The 15,647-nt window shown below is 45.9% G+C and overlaps 1 protein-coding gene across 1 annotated transcript in view; it reads left to right on the top strand.

Annotated features, from left to right (window-relative positions):
* The first annotated feature begins 3,500 nt into the window (after positions 1–3,500).
* GNA12 (G protein subunit alpha 12) overlaps positions 3,501–15,647 on the top strand; it is a 74,096-nt gene continuing 61,949 nt past the window's right edge. The window contains exon 1 of the mRNA XM_019637565.1: positions 3,501–3,917. Coding sequence (XP_019493110.1) covers positions 3,606–3,917 — 312 coding nt within the window. The 5' untranslated portion in view covers positions 3,501–3,605. The remainder of the gene's footprint in view (positions 3,918–15,647) is intronic.

Raw genomic sequence — 15,647 nt, 5'->3', positions numbered from 1 at the left:
GTTCCCTTTCCCGGATTCCCCAATGCTGTTCCCCTCCCTCAATTCCCCAATAAAAAAAAAATCTTTAAAAAAAAAATTTATTCTCCTCTCAAACAATGTAAAGATCTTAGAACACTTTAATTGTGATTGCCTCCTCCCTACACATATGCCTTTAGTGTCCAGTATTTTAGTTCTATTTTTCCTTAACTCCACAAGTTAAAATTATTATTGTTGTTTAATGCAGTCAATGGTAAGAGTTACCTATATGTTCACAGAGTGTCCACCATTCCTTTTCGTATGTCAGACCTTACTTTTGAGACTATTTTTCCTTCTTCCTGAAGCACATTGTGTTAGATTGCTAAGGCTGACATAACAAAGTACCACAGCCTGGGTGAGTTAATAACAAAAATTTATTTTCTCACAATCTGGAAGCTATAAGTCCAAGATCAAGGTGCCATCAGGGTTGGTTTCTGAATCTGCAGCCTCTCTCCTAAGCTTGTAAGTGAGTATCCTCTCCCTGTGTCTTCACATGGTGCACCTTCTGTCCATGTGTGTGTCCAAATTCCTTTTCTTATAAGGACACCAGTCATATTGGATCAAGGCCCTCCCTGAAGACTCCAGTGTAAGTTAACTACCTCTTTAAAGCCAAATACAGTGACATTCTGGGGTGCTGGGGTTAGGGTTTCAACATAGGGATTTCAGGAAGGAGACAAAATTCAGCCCATAGCACACGATATGTAAAATAATCTGTTTGAAATGTCCTCATTTTCCTGAAAGATATTTTTACAGGGTTTACAATTCTTGATTAATGGTTATTTTCTCTTAATGCACATAAGGTATCATTTCCCATGTGGCTCCCACTTTTGTTGTTGAGGTATCCGCTCTGAGTTTTTGTGTTTCCTCTGAGGACTACATGAGTTAGTAGAGGCAAGGTGCTTAGTGTGGGCCTGGCACCTAGTGACTTATATGAATAGTAGCTATTACTGTTTTCTCTCTGCCTGCTTTTGAGATCTTTATCTTTGATGCCCTTCAATTTCACTATGGTGTATCTTTGTCTGTATTTTTTTTTATTTATCAAGCTAGGCATTTTGTGCCATGTGTCGATTTAAAATTCTCAGCCATTACCACTTCAGATATTGCCTCTTCCTCATTCCCTGTATCCCCTTCTAGAACTCTGGTTAAATACGTTATTCTTCCTCTATCTTTCCTGTCTTTTATCCTCCATATTTTTGTCTGTGTTGGATTCAGGGCAATTTTTCTCAGATATTCCAGTTTATTCTCTTCATCTGTGTCTTAATCTGCAACTTAACATATTTATTAAGTTTCTATTTCAATTATTATATTTTTCATTTTAGAGGTATTATTTGGTTCTTTTTACCTCTGCTCAAAGTGTTTTCTGAATCACCTTTACTTAATTTCTTTTAATTGTAGAAAGGGTAACTGATCCACTGCTGAATCCCACATCCTCCTCCTTATTTGTTCCAAATTCCTATTTTCTGTCTAAGAAACATTGCTTTCTGAGGCCACTTTACTTTCTCTTCACTTTGATCATTAAGCTAGTGTTCGGTTTTTTTGGGGAGGCCATTTTCACAAAGACAAAACTTTCTTTTTCAGCATTTTGAAGGATGACAAAGGACTAGATGATGTGTTGTCTCATAAGTGACACAAATTCATGCCTCAGTAATTGACAAATGCTACATGCCATGGGCAATGAAGGTCCTCAGGGAGTTTACATCTCTGAGTTAAAACACGGAGTACCACAGTTCTCTGGCAGAAACTAGGGATCCATTAGTCTGCACTCTGCCCAGCTGCTTGAGCGGTCTGGCTCTCTAACTAATGTGTAAGGTTCTTGATGCAAAGGCTGTATCTTTTCTGTCTTCCGATTCCTCTCCAGAAGTCCTCAGTGCCTAGTGTTTTCATGACGATGCAAACATTATTTGTAGAACTGAGTGAAATCGCACGCACTAATTTTTTCTAGTGCATGTGCCCCTCAGCAGTTAGGGGCAAAGGGACAGAGTGAAAGAGAGCAGGTTCTAGCCAGCCCTTGTGTGGGCCTCGGGTAAGTTGTTTGCCGGCTGCTCTGTACACAGCTGTAGATGATGATGAGGTTTTGGACCGGATGATCGTTAAGACCTGTTATAATTCAACAAGGCAGCCGCTGACTAGACTCAGGTGGCTCTAATGCCTAGACTCAGGTGGCTCTAATGCAGTGGTGGCCTGTGTAGGAAAACCAGACTTTAAGCCTGTAAATGCCTCAAGGTGACAAAAGCAAAACGCTAAGGACAACCAGTCACAAACAGCCACCTAGTTTTTAAGCTACAGCCAATCAAATAATGTCCTTTCTTTGCTTCCACACTTTCTCTGTGTCAGTCTTTCCCCTGGCACTTGTCCTGGGGGAGTGCCCCTATTCAGTTTGGCCATGCCCAGCTGGAATCGATTTTTCCTCAAGCCCTTAAACTTCTTAATGTGCCTCAGTTTATCTTCACAGACCATAGCTCCCAATTCTGGCCAATCACTTGGAGATTAAGAGATACCTGAGTTTCTTCCAGCAGCTTCTGACTCAACACTAAGACTGTGATAAGATCAGCCAACATTTAGCAGGCACTTACTTGGGTCCAGGCACCATGCTAAGGGTTTTACAAGTTCATGTTTTCAGTTCATAGCTTCACGGCCGTATGAGGTAGTTGCTATTATCGTCCCCATTTTACAGATGAGGAAAATGAAGCTAAAAATCGGTGGGGGAACAAAGTGTTCCCGCTTAAAATGTTATTCAACTATTGTATTAAGGGGTCGAGTGCAGATTCCGACTCTCAGACTCAGCAGCTCCAGACCCCACTCTCAATCACTGTGCTACAGAAAGCTTTTGGGGGGCGCTTCTGGTGATTCTGATGATTAGCCAGCTTTGAGAAAAGTCTCCCAGAGGCCCATGCCTGTCTCAAAGGGTGCATTTGTCTGAAATGTATGGCCCATCCCCCTCCGGTGTTTCTGGAAGGAAAATAGTTTAGGGAACAGCTTTCTCTGTAAACATAAGACGAACAGAAGGACCTCTTATCGGCATTCCCTAGCTTTCGGGCAACGGGGAGAGCATTCTGCGAACCTCCTGGTCTCACAGGTTGATCCAACCTGAAAACCCAGGAGGACTCTTTCTGTACACCTGGCACTTCTGGTCCCGCCCCGTTTCGCGAAGCCCCCAATCCCAAGCCCATTCGCCGTGATTGACGTGATCTCAGAGCAATTATAATTGGTCATGGCGGGCGGCCGCCCCGCCTTCCCGGTGACCCCGCCTCCCTTTCATTCTGAAAGAAAGAACCTCGGCCCGGGTGTCCAATGGGAAGCGCCCCCACCCCAAAGGTCCCTCCTCTTTCGGCGCCGATCCCGCCCCAAGGGCCGGAGGGATGCCCGCCCCCACGGCGTGGCACGGCCCAATCGGAGGGCGCGTTCGTCCGTATGGGCGGCAGCCTGCCCAATCCCCAGGCCCCGAACAGCGCCGCACCGCCCCTCCGCCGGGGCCAAGCGGCGGGCGAGAGTGGGCCTCGGGGCGGCGGCGGCGGACGCGGCCTGAGGGAGCGGCCGGCTGCCGCGCGGGGCTCGCCTCGCCCGCGGCGGGATCCATGGCCTGAGCGGCCATGTCCGGCGTGGTGCGGACCCTCAGCCGCTGCCTGCTGCCGGCCGAGGCCGGCGGGGCCCGCGAGCGCAGAGCGGCCGGCGGCGGGGCCCGCGACGCGGAGCGTGAGGCGCGACGGCGCAGCCGGGACATCGACGCCGGGCTGGCTCGCGAGCGGCGCGCCGTGCGGCGCCTCGTCAAGATCCTGCTGTTGGGCGCGGGCGAGAGCGGCAAGTCCACCTTCCTCAAGCAGATGCGCATCATCCACGGCCGCGAGTTCGACCAGAAAGCGCTGCTCGAGTTCCGCGACACCATCTTCGACAACATCCTCAAGGTGCGTGTGTCCCCGCATCCCTGCCCGCACACCTGCGCCCAAGTGTGCGCGAGTGGCGCCCAGGTGCGCGCAGGTGCGGCCCCGCGGACCACCGCTCCCTGGCCGGGGCGACGGCCCACCCCTTTGTCTGCCCCCCCGGGCCGGGTGCAGCCCCGGCCGTCCAGGCGCCCCAGCTTTGGGGGAGCTGGCCAAGGTTGCGCACCGTGTCTCCCTGTCGGCTTGATGGCCTTCGCCCCCGCCCTTCTAGGGGACTTGGGGGCCGTGGGAGTGGAAAGCTGGCCAAGTTCTGGGGCTCTGGAGGGGCGGGAAGCGGGTGTCGGTGGTGGGGAAGACGCGCCCCTGCGGATGGCATCTGCGCGTTCGCGTTTCCATCCAGCTGGCCCTGCCCTCCCGGGAAGCTCCGAAGAGCCGTGTAGGCTAGAGAGGAAACTGGCCCCCAGGCCCCCCTTTTCACTGTTCATCAGGAAAACGTCCATCGTGTACAGCGCCCTGGACGCGCCCTAAACGCCACACACACACACACCACACCCCTCAGCAGTGATCGATTCAGTGCCGGCCTTGGTTCACCTGTGCTCCTGTCCCCGTGAGCTTGAAGCAAATCGCAGACGTCGTCCGGTCACATTAGAAGAGACTCGCTCAAAGATGAGGTCTCTCAAAAACCGTAACCACAGCGCCCGTATCAAACCTAGAAACAGAGTTCCTCAGTATCAGCTGCCCAGCCCGGGCTCCGATGCCCTTTATTGCGCCTGATTGTTTTGTTTGTATCGAAGCACAGATTAAATCCTTGAACTGTAATTGTTAATATAGCTCATCAGTGGTGTGTAATCTCCAGCTCCTCCTCCTGTCTCTTGCTCCGTTTTTATTCTTTTCATTTTATTTGTGAAAGAAGCCTGTCGCCTCGACAAAGCCTGGGTTCTAGTTTCTCCACTGTGAGCCGGCGGCAAAGGTCGCCGAAGAAAGGGGGCCTGGAGAAAACGACCGACGGGAAAGGAGTGTTTCTGCTGCACCTACTACCTCCAGCCATTCCCGTTCTTTTTTTGGTTTTCGTCTGCCCTTTCCTTGCCTCCTCACCTCACTTGCCAGGCCCACTTTGGGGAAACCACATTACAGGTGTGAGGAAAGCTGTCTCAAAGCAGGGGTAGAGGGGAGCTTGTCGCACCAGAGAGCTGCCTGGAGACTAGATTTTATGGTGCCCGGGGGACTTTAAATTTAGCAAAGGGCTGTGGAACCCATCTGGCACATTTTTCTTTCACTTCACCCATGAGGAAGCTTCCGGCCTTGGAAATGAAGGGGCGCCTCCCTGGGACCTGGATGCTGGGACCCTGCTCCAAACTTTCAGCCTTCTTTCTTCCAGGCCAGCATCGGGAATCTCGCACCAGCATTCCCACGCTGTGGATCTGTTATTAAATTATTTCTTTATAATAGAAATAGCCCTTTTAGGCTCACCACGGGAAGAGAATAATTGGAGCGATAAAACACCCTTTTCCTTTTCACCTCTTCCAGAAGCCTCTCTGAGTCAGAGCTCTGGTCCAGTACTTCATCTTTAAAGGCTGGGTGCCCTGGGTGATTCAGGGGATAGACTCTGTGTTTAAAATTCCCCTCATCTTCTGGGGCAAAGTGCATTTGGTCGTCTCTCTCTGCCACTGAGCCAGATTTTGTTTTTGCTGCTTTTCTGGACCGCCAAACCAGGCAGGTATAAGAGCATAAAGATTTGCCTGACTGTCTCCTAGTTTCTTTAAACTCAGGAGGCAGAGAAAATACTTAGAAACCTAGAATCTTAAATCTAAATCAGTATATAAGTGTGTTTAAGTATATATAATATACTTAATAAGTATATTAAGACAGTATAAAAGTACAGTCTTAATCTTTTCCCGATGCCTACAAACATTAGCTTTTACTGACTTATCAACAGAAACCGTTTGTTAAGCACATCCTATTTCCCTCCCAACTTTTTTACTCAATTGTAGTTCTATCTTGAACTCACTCTATTTGTTGCGACTATTTCAATAGCCAGTTAGATTCAGCTTTCAATCTAAAACCAAAAATTACCCTCCCCCATCTTTGTTTGGACAGATCACTTTGGGAAGAGACTTTTTAAATAAATTGCTTTGTAGTGGCTTTAATAGTGGGCTTTGGAATGATACTGTTCAGAACAATATCTGTGTTTAAACAAGGATTTAGCGGTGAGATAATTGTAAGCCCTTTGCACTTGTAAGAACTAATACAGAGATCCCAAGTCCCTTCCACCCAGTTACCCTCCATGGTAGTATCTTGCAAAACTGTTGTACAGTGTCACAGCCAGGATGTTGACATTGCAAAAGACACAGAACATTCCCGTCACCGTAAGGATGCCTCCTGTTGCCTTCCATAGCCACTCCCTCCCCTCCCCTCCTCTCCGACCCTGCCAGTGACCCATCTAGTCTCCAATTCTATAATTTTGTCATTTCAAGCATGTAAGTGGATTCGTGCAAAATGTGACCTTTGGAATTGGCTTTTATCACTCGGCATAGGTCGCTGGTGATTCTCCTAAATTGTTGCATGTATCTATAATCAACAGTTTATGTCTTTTGACTGTTGAGTGGTATCATGGTGTGGATTTACCACAGTGCACCGTTTCACCATTCATCAGTGGGAGGACATCTGGTGGTTTTTCCAGTTTCTGCCCATTATGACTAAATCTTCTATGAACATTTATGTACATGATTTTGTACATACATAAATATTCATGTATCTGAGGTAAAATTGCTCAGTTGTATGGTAGTTGCTTGTTTAGTTTTATAAGACACTGCCAAGCTGTTTCCAAAGTGGTTGCACCATTTTCTATTTTCCATTCTCACCAGCAGTGTAGGAGTGATCCAGTTTCCCCACATTCTTGCCAGCGTTTGGTGTTGTCGCTGTTTTTTCTTTCGACCATTCTGGTATGTGTGTAAGCGCTGTCTCATTGCCGTTTTAATGTACATTTCCCTCATGGCTAATGGTGTTAACATCTTTTCATGTGCTTGCCATCTGTACATCCTCTTCGGTGAAATGGCTCTTCATGTTTTTTACCTATTCTGTAATTAGGTTGCTTGTTTTTTATTGTTGAGTTTTAAGACTTCTTTATATATCATAGATACTAGTCCTTTGTCAGATATATGGTTTGCAAATATTTTCTCCCACTCTGTAGCACTGTAGCTTTTCTTTTCATCCATTTGTCTTTCACAGAGCAAAGTTTTTAATTTTGATGTACAGTTTATCAATTTTTTCTTTTATGGATTATGCGCTTGATGGCAAGTCTTAAGAACTCTTTGTCTAGCTCTAGATCCCAAAGATTTTCTTCTATTTTTTTCCTAAAAGTTTTACAGTTTAGATTTAAGTCCCTGATCTATTTTGAGTTAATTTTTGTAAAAGATTGAGATTCTTTTTTTTCACCTGTGGATATCCAGTTGTCCCAGTGACATCTGTTGAAAACTATCTTTCTTCCATTGAATTGCTTTTGCACCTTTGTCAAAAATCAGTGTGAGTCTATTTCTCGGTTCTCTATTCCATTCCACTGATTTGTATGTCTCTCCTGCCAGTGTCACACTGTGTTGATTGATTACTGTAGCCACATAGTAGGCCTTAATATAAGATAATGATTTCTCCCACTTTTTATTTTTCAAGATTGCTTATCCTAGGGCCTTTGCCTTTCCACTAAATTTTAGGGTACATTGTTCTATGTCTATAAAAACTTCGCTTGGATTTTGATAGCAATTGTATTAAACCTGTAGATCAGTTTGGGGAGAATTGGCATGTCTACTACAGTGTCTCCCAATCCATGAACATGAAATGCCTTCATTTATTTAGGTCAGCTTTGATTTTTTTGCTCATCATTTTGCAATTATCAGCATATAGATCCTGTATGTGCTTTGTGATATTCATATTAAAGTATTTTGTTTGCTTTGGAACAATTTTAAATGATACTGTGCTTTTATTTTCAGTTTCCAAATGCTCATTGTTAGTATACAACAATGTGATTGGTAGTTGTGTCTCAATCTTGTGTCCTGTGACCTAGCTAAATATACTTATTGGTTCTAGGGCTTTCCCGTACGTTCTTTGGGATGTTCTACATACATCACCATGTTATCTGCAAATAGGGACAGCTTTAGTTTTTCTTTCCTAATAAGTATGTCTTTGATTTCTTTTTCTTGCCTCACTGCAGCAGCTACAACTTCCAGTATTATGTTGAATTAAGAGTGGTGAGAGTAATCATGTCTTCTGTTTCTTTCCTGATGTTTCTGATTTGTGTCTTATTTTTGTCAGTCTTCCTTGAAGTTTATCAGATTTTTTTTCCCCCTGAAGAACCAGCTTTTTGTTTCACTGATTTTTCTTTATGGTTTTCCTGTTTTCAATTGAATTTTTTTTCTCTTTATTATTTCCTTCTACTTCCTTTGGATTTATTTTGCTCTTTTTTCCTAGTTTCTTGAAGTAGAGACTTAGCTTATTTATTTGAGGCCTTTCCTCATTTCCAGTGTAAGCATTTTAAGTGCTATAAGTTTCCTCCTCAGCACTGCTTTAGCTGTGTCCACATATTTGGATATGTTGTATTTTCATTTTTATTTAGTTTCACATGCATTTTTGTTTCTTTTGAAATGTCTTCTTTCCCCATGGACTATTTAGAAGTGTGTTGTAGTTTCTAAGAGTTTAGGATTTTCCTGTTATCTTTCTGTTAATTGATTTCTGTGACTCCATTATGGTCATAAAACATGCTTTGTAAGATTTCAGTTCTTTTAAATTTGTTGAGGTTTGTTTTTTGCCCCAGAAATGGTATATCTTGGTTTATATTCTGTGGGCCTGTGGTGGTAAATGTTCCATGGACACGTGAAAAAAAAAAAGTGTATTCTGTTATGTGGGGAAATGGTTTGTATACATGAGTTGGATCCTATTGGTTGACAGTGGTGTTGTGTTCTTCTGTATCCTTCCTGATTTAGTGGCTCTGTCACTCACCCTGAGGAGAGAGGTGTTGAAGTCGCCAGTTACAGTTGACCCTTGAACAACGTGGGGGTTAGGGGTGCTCACCCTCTGCACAGTCAAAACATGCATATAACTTTTGACTTGCCAAAACCTTAACTACTAACAGTCTACTGTTGACTGGAAGCCTTACCGATAACAAACACCGGCGATTAACACATGCTTTGTATGTTGTATGCATTACATGCTATATTCTTAAAGTAAGCTAGAGAAAAGACAATGCTAAGAAATTCATATAGGAGAGAAAATACATTTACAGTTTCCATTGGGAAAAATCTGCATATAAGTGGACCTGCACGTTTCGAACCCTTGTTGTTTAAGAGTCAACTGGATAATTGTGGATTTGTCTATCTTTCCTTTAGCTCAATCAGTTTTTGCTTCAAGTAGTTTGAGACTGTTGTGTGGTATGTAAACATTTTGGATTATGTCTTCCTGATCCTTTTGTCATTAATGTCATGTCCCTTTTTGTCTCTAGTAATTTTATTTGCTCTGAGGTCTACTTTATCTGATATTTTAACGTAACCACTTCTGTTTGTTATGAATGCTTTCATGGTATATGTTTTTTCCATCGTTTTACTTTTAACCTACTCATGGTGTTGTGTTTGAGTTTCTTACAGTGTATTGTTACATCATATTTTCTTTATCTACTCTGCTGATTTTTCAGTTAACTTGTGTATTTAGACCATTTACATTTAAGGTAAAGTAATTATTAATATGTTAGTCTGTAAGGGTGTAAGTCTCATTTTGGTGTTTTTTTATGTTTTGTTTTTTGTTTCTTCTGTTTCTTACCTTCCTGTGGGTTATTTAAACATATTTTAGGATTCCATCTTTGATTGATGATTTACTTTTGAGTATATCAAAGCTCTGTGTTGTTTTCTGGGCGGTTGCTCTAGGTTTACAATATACATACGTAACTTATCCCAGCCTACTGAAATCTGTATTTTACAACTTTAAGTGAGGTTTGGAAACTTTCTATTAGATCCCTGTATGCTCCCCACACTTTAAATTTAAATGTCTTCTTTCTTATTTTAATTTGAGCACCACATCAGTTGGCTTTACTTCAATCATCTCATGTGATTTAAAACCTCACAAAAAGGGCAGCTGGTTATACTTAGCCCCATTTTTACCTATTCTAAAAGTGTTCTTTCCTTCCTGAGGTTCCAAGCCTTCTCCTGTTACCCTCTCCTTTCTGTTGGAGAGCTTCCTTTAGCCATTCGTTAAGCGTGGGTTTGCTTACAACAAATTTTCTCAGCTTTCCTTCATCCAAGAATGTCTTTGTTTCCCCTCCCTTCTTGAAGAGCATCTTGGTCACTTTTAGAGTTCACAGCTGACGCTTCTTTTCTTCTTCCCACCTTTTACTCTGTGCTTGTTGATTGTATCATGTCTGGAGCACTTTTATTTGTAAGGGGCAGGGCTGGAAGGAGTGGAGCTGCTCCATCTTGACGGAACTAAGAGGCTCCATCATCCTGATCCTTTGATTCCAAGTTCAAGGCTCCTCCTTCATGATCACAGTTGTTCCTGAATTTGAACATATCATTTTTTTAACACAACCCCCTGCAATGGATCTTCTGAATCTACTAGTTGCTTTGACTTCCTGTAAATATTCCCAGTAAGACTCCCTATTGCTTCTTTTTGTTTTTATAATCTGAGAGATGACAGCCTCTCACTTCCGGAGTGGGCTGTCCTTAAAGGTCATGTCTTTGGTGTTTCAGAAATTGTGTAACAATGCCTCTGGTGATCGCTAGCACCTTGGGATTCGTGTAGACGTTCTCAAACCAGCTTGCCTTCATCGCGCAGTAGTTCCACTCCCTTCTCTGTAATTCCAGGAGCCCTGTTTAATTACTGAGTTTCACATCCAGTTAGAAGTAAATAAAATGTTAGTTGTGTCAAGGTCCTTCGTTACAGGAACTGGAAAGCAGGACGTCATACACATAATTGCATGGATGTGTCCTTTAACCTCCCAAAAGTGGACCTTGCTTGTGGACATATGTACTGACGATTTAGAAACCTGGGATGAAATAGATGATTAAAATTAGTGGTCTCTTGTTGACACCAAAACAGAAGAATCCAGTTCAACATGCTTTTTGGACCATATACCCAAGGTGCTGTGCCAGGTGCTGGTGGGGGAGGGATAATTAATGGTGAGTGCTGCCGGCCTCTGCCCTTGAAGCAGTGTGCAGAGATGGGTGCGCAGGGAACTTCACTGTGGGGTCTGCGTGTGACCCCGCTGAAGTGCCGCTGTACAGGTGGAGTGGCGCCTCACTGGACTGCATGGAAGATCCAGGCTGGCTGAGGTGTCTGGAAAAGCCTGTCGGGGAAGTGTGATTTGAGCCGGCCTTGGAGGTCCATAGGATTTCAGCAGGTGGAGAAGACACACAAATGAGGCCATCTCAATGCCATAGGTTTGTGTACCAGTTCAGACAGAGACTTCTAGTAGGTACAGGTATTAAAGAAGAAGGAGCATAGGACCTAGGTGGAACATTCTAGTATAAAGGGGGGTTTATTACGATGTGGTGGCTTGTTAGAGACCTGTGGTCACAATATGCTTTAGCTGAAAGCTGTGAGCCTTCTCCCTAGAAAATTCATGCATGTGCATATGGTTTCAGGGAGTTCCCTGGGCATCCCAAATCCCAAAGTGGGCCTACATGCTCTATGGGTTGCAATTAAAAACTTTCGTTATAAAATATGTAAGATTGTGTCAAATTTTTATAAATTGAAATCTTTTATGTTTTCTTAGAATGGTTTGCTGTGTCATGTTTAACTTTCGCTAAGACGAATAGGACTTTGAAGAAGCCTCTACTGCTATTGTGTGTTTGAAGCTCGCCGAGCCTCCTGGCCCGCAGTCCATGTCCTGGGTCCAGAGGATCCCTTCGGCCTTGAAGCTTCATTGGGTTTGCGTGAGAGCAGAAGTGCAATTGTGCTGGGGTGTGTAGAGCGTTAGGGTTTCTTGCCTGCTGGCGGTTGCATTTAAGTCAGCAGGCTCACCTTCACACCTGCACACGTGGGATTGGTCCTTCAGTAATGTCCAGAACCAAAAACAGCATTTTCCGTCGGATAACCACCCCAGAGACCCATGTGGCCGTTGTTGGGGGTTCGGAGCACACGGGTGATTGGTCTTCTCCAGCTTTCAGGTTGACGTGTTGATGATTTTCACCCAGTCTGTTTTAGGGGAGCAGTATTTGACCTTTAGTCATCTGTCATGTGAGGTTTGGAATATACTGTGCTTGATGCTAGACAGTGTTCTGTTGACAGGTCGTCATTATTTTCTGTTATTACAGAGTTGACAGTGGGCCTGGATCTTATCGGTTTTAATGGAACAGGAGATTGGAACTTAAGGCTTATCCAGAGATATAATTATAGGGTGATCTTCAAACCGAAGAAGCTATTGTTATGTAATGGATCAGGCACTTAACCTGCATAACCTGAAGGGCAGTGACGTCCCTTAAAGGCGGGCTGGCTTAGTTCATGTTACAACCACTGTAGTTTGTGTGTATTTAAACAAAAGCAGTCTAGTCCTCTTCGCATCTTCTGTCAAGTGGGCTGGGTGATGCAGCTGCTCAGTTTCAGCTGATGGCCATTGAGAGTGAATAAAACAGGAAGAATAGCTGCTGACCGTGTGATACATGAGCCTCTGAATGCTGCTTCTGTGCATTGAGACAGTCGTCTGTCCCCCACGTTGGGCTGGCGTTGCGGTGGGTCCAGGTACACTGGCTTACAGAAAAGGAAGCACAGCCTTCATCCCGCATAGGTGTTGGTGAGAGAAGCCGACACTGCACTGCTCTGGGGGCTCAGTCTGCTTGGAACTTGTGCTTTGTAAGTGCGGCTTCCATAGGACAGGAAAGGGACAGTTGTTACTCTTGGGAGCATTCTCAGTTGGGGAGCAGCACTGCACAGGTTCTGGAGGCAAGGGGAGGAAACGTTCCCACGCCTGCTTTGTTAAGAGAGCAGAGGCCAAGTAGATGACCCCTCTCTCTGAACTTGGCATCCGTTAGACTGTCCCTCCGAAAAGCCTTGGCACCAACCTGGTCAAATGGCCCTGTTGCATCAGACTCAGCATGAAGGCTGCCCTTGATGAATGTCTACTGGTGTTAGCCAGGCCGCCTAGGCCTCAGGTAGTCAGGCATTGCTTCAACTGAGGTGCGCAGAAACTCTGAGACTCAGAGAATTTGTGTCTTGTGCGGGGTGCGTACTGTCATGACCTTGGAGAGTTCTGGTAATTGTGCATGGCGTGGGTTCCACCGAGCCCCTGAGTGCCCATCAGGGGCAGTCAAATGGAGGCTCCCTGCCACATCTGGGGAAGGCCAGGCAGATATTAAGGCCGTGGGAAGGCCCGTCCCAGTGTTCGAGCTGGGCGCTGTGGTGCTGGAGGGAAGCGTGCCCAGCCATGTGCCCTCCTGTCATGGCGCCTGTCTGCCTAGGCGAGGGGATAGGAGAGGAGATGTCACTGAAGGGCAGGGAGGCCATCCAGACTCTGTACAGGATGTATGCTGAGAGCTGCATGGACGAGAACAGCAGTAAGTGTCCTGGGGCCAAATCAGTGACCCAGACTGCAGAGAGAGAGACTGGTGACAGCAGTTCCATGCTCAGCGTTGGTCAAGGGGCAAGGGTACTCCACAGTCACTGACCCAACACCATGCGTGCAGATGGCGTGAACCTTCAAGGTAAAATAGTGTTTGCCTTTGTAGACAGGGTGCAGTGCCCCAAGTGAAAGACTTGGCATTCACTGAGGAAGGAGAGTCACTGCTGGTTCCACGCTGCTTCCGAGGTCCGTTTTGGGCATTTTGATGGTGCCAATGAGCCGGTTTTCCATCTGCCACCCACTGACACTCAGCTCTGTGTCTGCAGTGCTGGCACACATGAGATGACCCAAAACTGTATTTCTGTGACCACTTTGTGTTTTTTCAAGGCAGTTCCATAATTAGTTTTGGGATGAGGAAAGGAAATGTGTTCCCGAGGATTCCGATGATTAGATAAATATAGATTAAAAACTGTATTAACAGTGTGGAGTGATGTAGAAAAGGAGGAGAAGATCTCAGAGATTAGTTTGTCATTTACCTTCTTATCAGTACATACTTATGTGACTCCAAAGTGACAAGATTGTTTTTGTTTTTTAAGATTTTATTGGGGGGGGTGGCCAAGTGGCTCAGTTGGTTAAAAGTTGGCTTGGGAGCGCAAGCTCTGAGCAGCAGGGCCGCTGGTTCGATTCCCACATGGGCCAGTGATGCTGCGCCCGAGTTGAGCTGTCGCTGAGCTGCCAACAGGTGGCAGGATGGCTCAGCTGGTGTAACAACAAGATTGCCTGTTCGATGGTGGGCTACACCCACCCACAACTAAACTGAACTCAGCACCTTGAGCTGAGCTGCCGCCCGGATGGCTCAGTAGATAGAGTATGCGCTCTTAACGACAAGGCTGCTGGTTTGATTCCCACATGGGATGGTGGCTATGCCCACCCGCAACTAAGATTGAACACACTACCTTGAGTTTAGAGGCCACGAGCTGCTGACGGGAAGCCAGATGGCGACTGGCGCCCTCCACAACGAAGACTGAGGAACAACTTGGCTGTTCCCCTCCCCCAATTCACCAATAAAATCTTTAAAAAAAAAAAAAAAAGATTTTATTGGGAAAGGGGAACAGCCAAGTTGTCCTTCAGTCTTTGCTGTGGAGGGCGCAACTAGCTCAGCTCTAAGTCCAGTCGCTATCTGGCTGCTGGACAGCAGCTTACAGCCACTCAACTCAAGGTGTCACGTTCAGTTTTAGTAGTGGGTGGGCATAGCCCACCATCCTATGCGGGATTCGAACTGGAAACCTGGTTGTTAAGAGTGCATGCTCTAGGGGCCGGCTGAGTGGCTCAGTTGGTTAAGAGCTCGCTCAAGAGTTTGAGCTCTGAGCAACAGCGGTTGGAGTCCCGGCCCGAGCTGAGCAGCCGCTGAGCTGCCAACAGGTGGCAGGATGGCTCAGCTAAAAAAAAAAAAAAAGACTGCATGCTCTAACCACTGAGCCATTTGGCTGCCCGACAGCAGCTCAGGGCAGCTCAGCTCAGCTCAAGGTGCTGTGTTCAACCTTAGTTGCGGGTAGGCATAGCCCACCATCCCATGCAGGAGTCGAACCAGAAACCTTGTTGTTAGGAGCCCGCGTTCTCACCAGCTGAGCCATCTGCCACCTGTTGGTAGCTCAGTGACAGCTCAGCTTGGGTGCATCTCACCGGCCCATGTGGGAATCAAACTGGTGACACTGTTGCTCAGAGCTCACGCTCTTAACCAACTGAGCCACTCAGCCAGCCCCACGAGATTGTTTTTAAACAAACATAGCAGAGCCCCCAGAACACCTCGCTGAAGTAGATGTCTTACTAAAGTCTCGGGAGGCACGTCAACAATACTTACCAAATGTGTGTTTGTATGCTAGATGCTGCAGAAGTGAGGACAGTCTGCCTGCGAGGAATAACACCTTCTCTTTGTATCCGGAGCTTTTGTGTGTGTGTTGGAAGCTCCTATCTGTTAATCTATTTGATTGACAGTAACCCGGCAAGGTTAGGTTGGCGGTTTGCGCCTGTGGAAGGGTTTTCCTTCTCTCGCTATCCCTCACCCGCTTTGTTCACCAGAGAGGAGTGAGCTGCTTGGCCGGTGAGTTTGGGAGCAAGAAGAGAGCACGCTGGGCTCAGCCGCTCGGCTCTGGCCCCAGGAGCCACCCGCCCTGTCTCTTGGTGCCGTCAGCTGTCGGAGCTGCCCGACCGCCTTTGTCCAC

The sequence above is a fragment of the Hipposideros armiger genome, unplaced genomic scaffold (genome assembly GCF_001890085.2).
Source record: "Hipposideros armiger isolate ML-2016 unplaced genomic scaffold, ASM189008v1 scaffold_33, whole genome shotgun sequence".
Taxonomy (NCBI): domain Eukaryota; kingdom Metazoa; phylum Chordata; class Mammalia; order Chiroptera; family Hipposideridae; genus Hipposideros; species Hipposideros armiger.
Note: the sequence above shows the minus strand (reverse complement) of the source record. Positions and strands in the feature narration are given on the sequence as shown.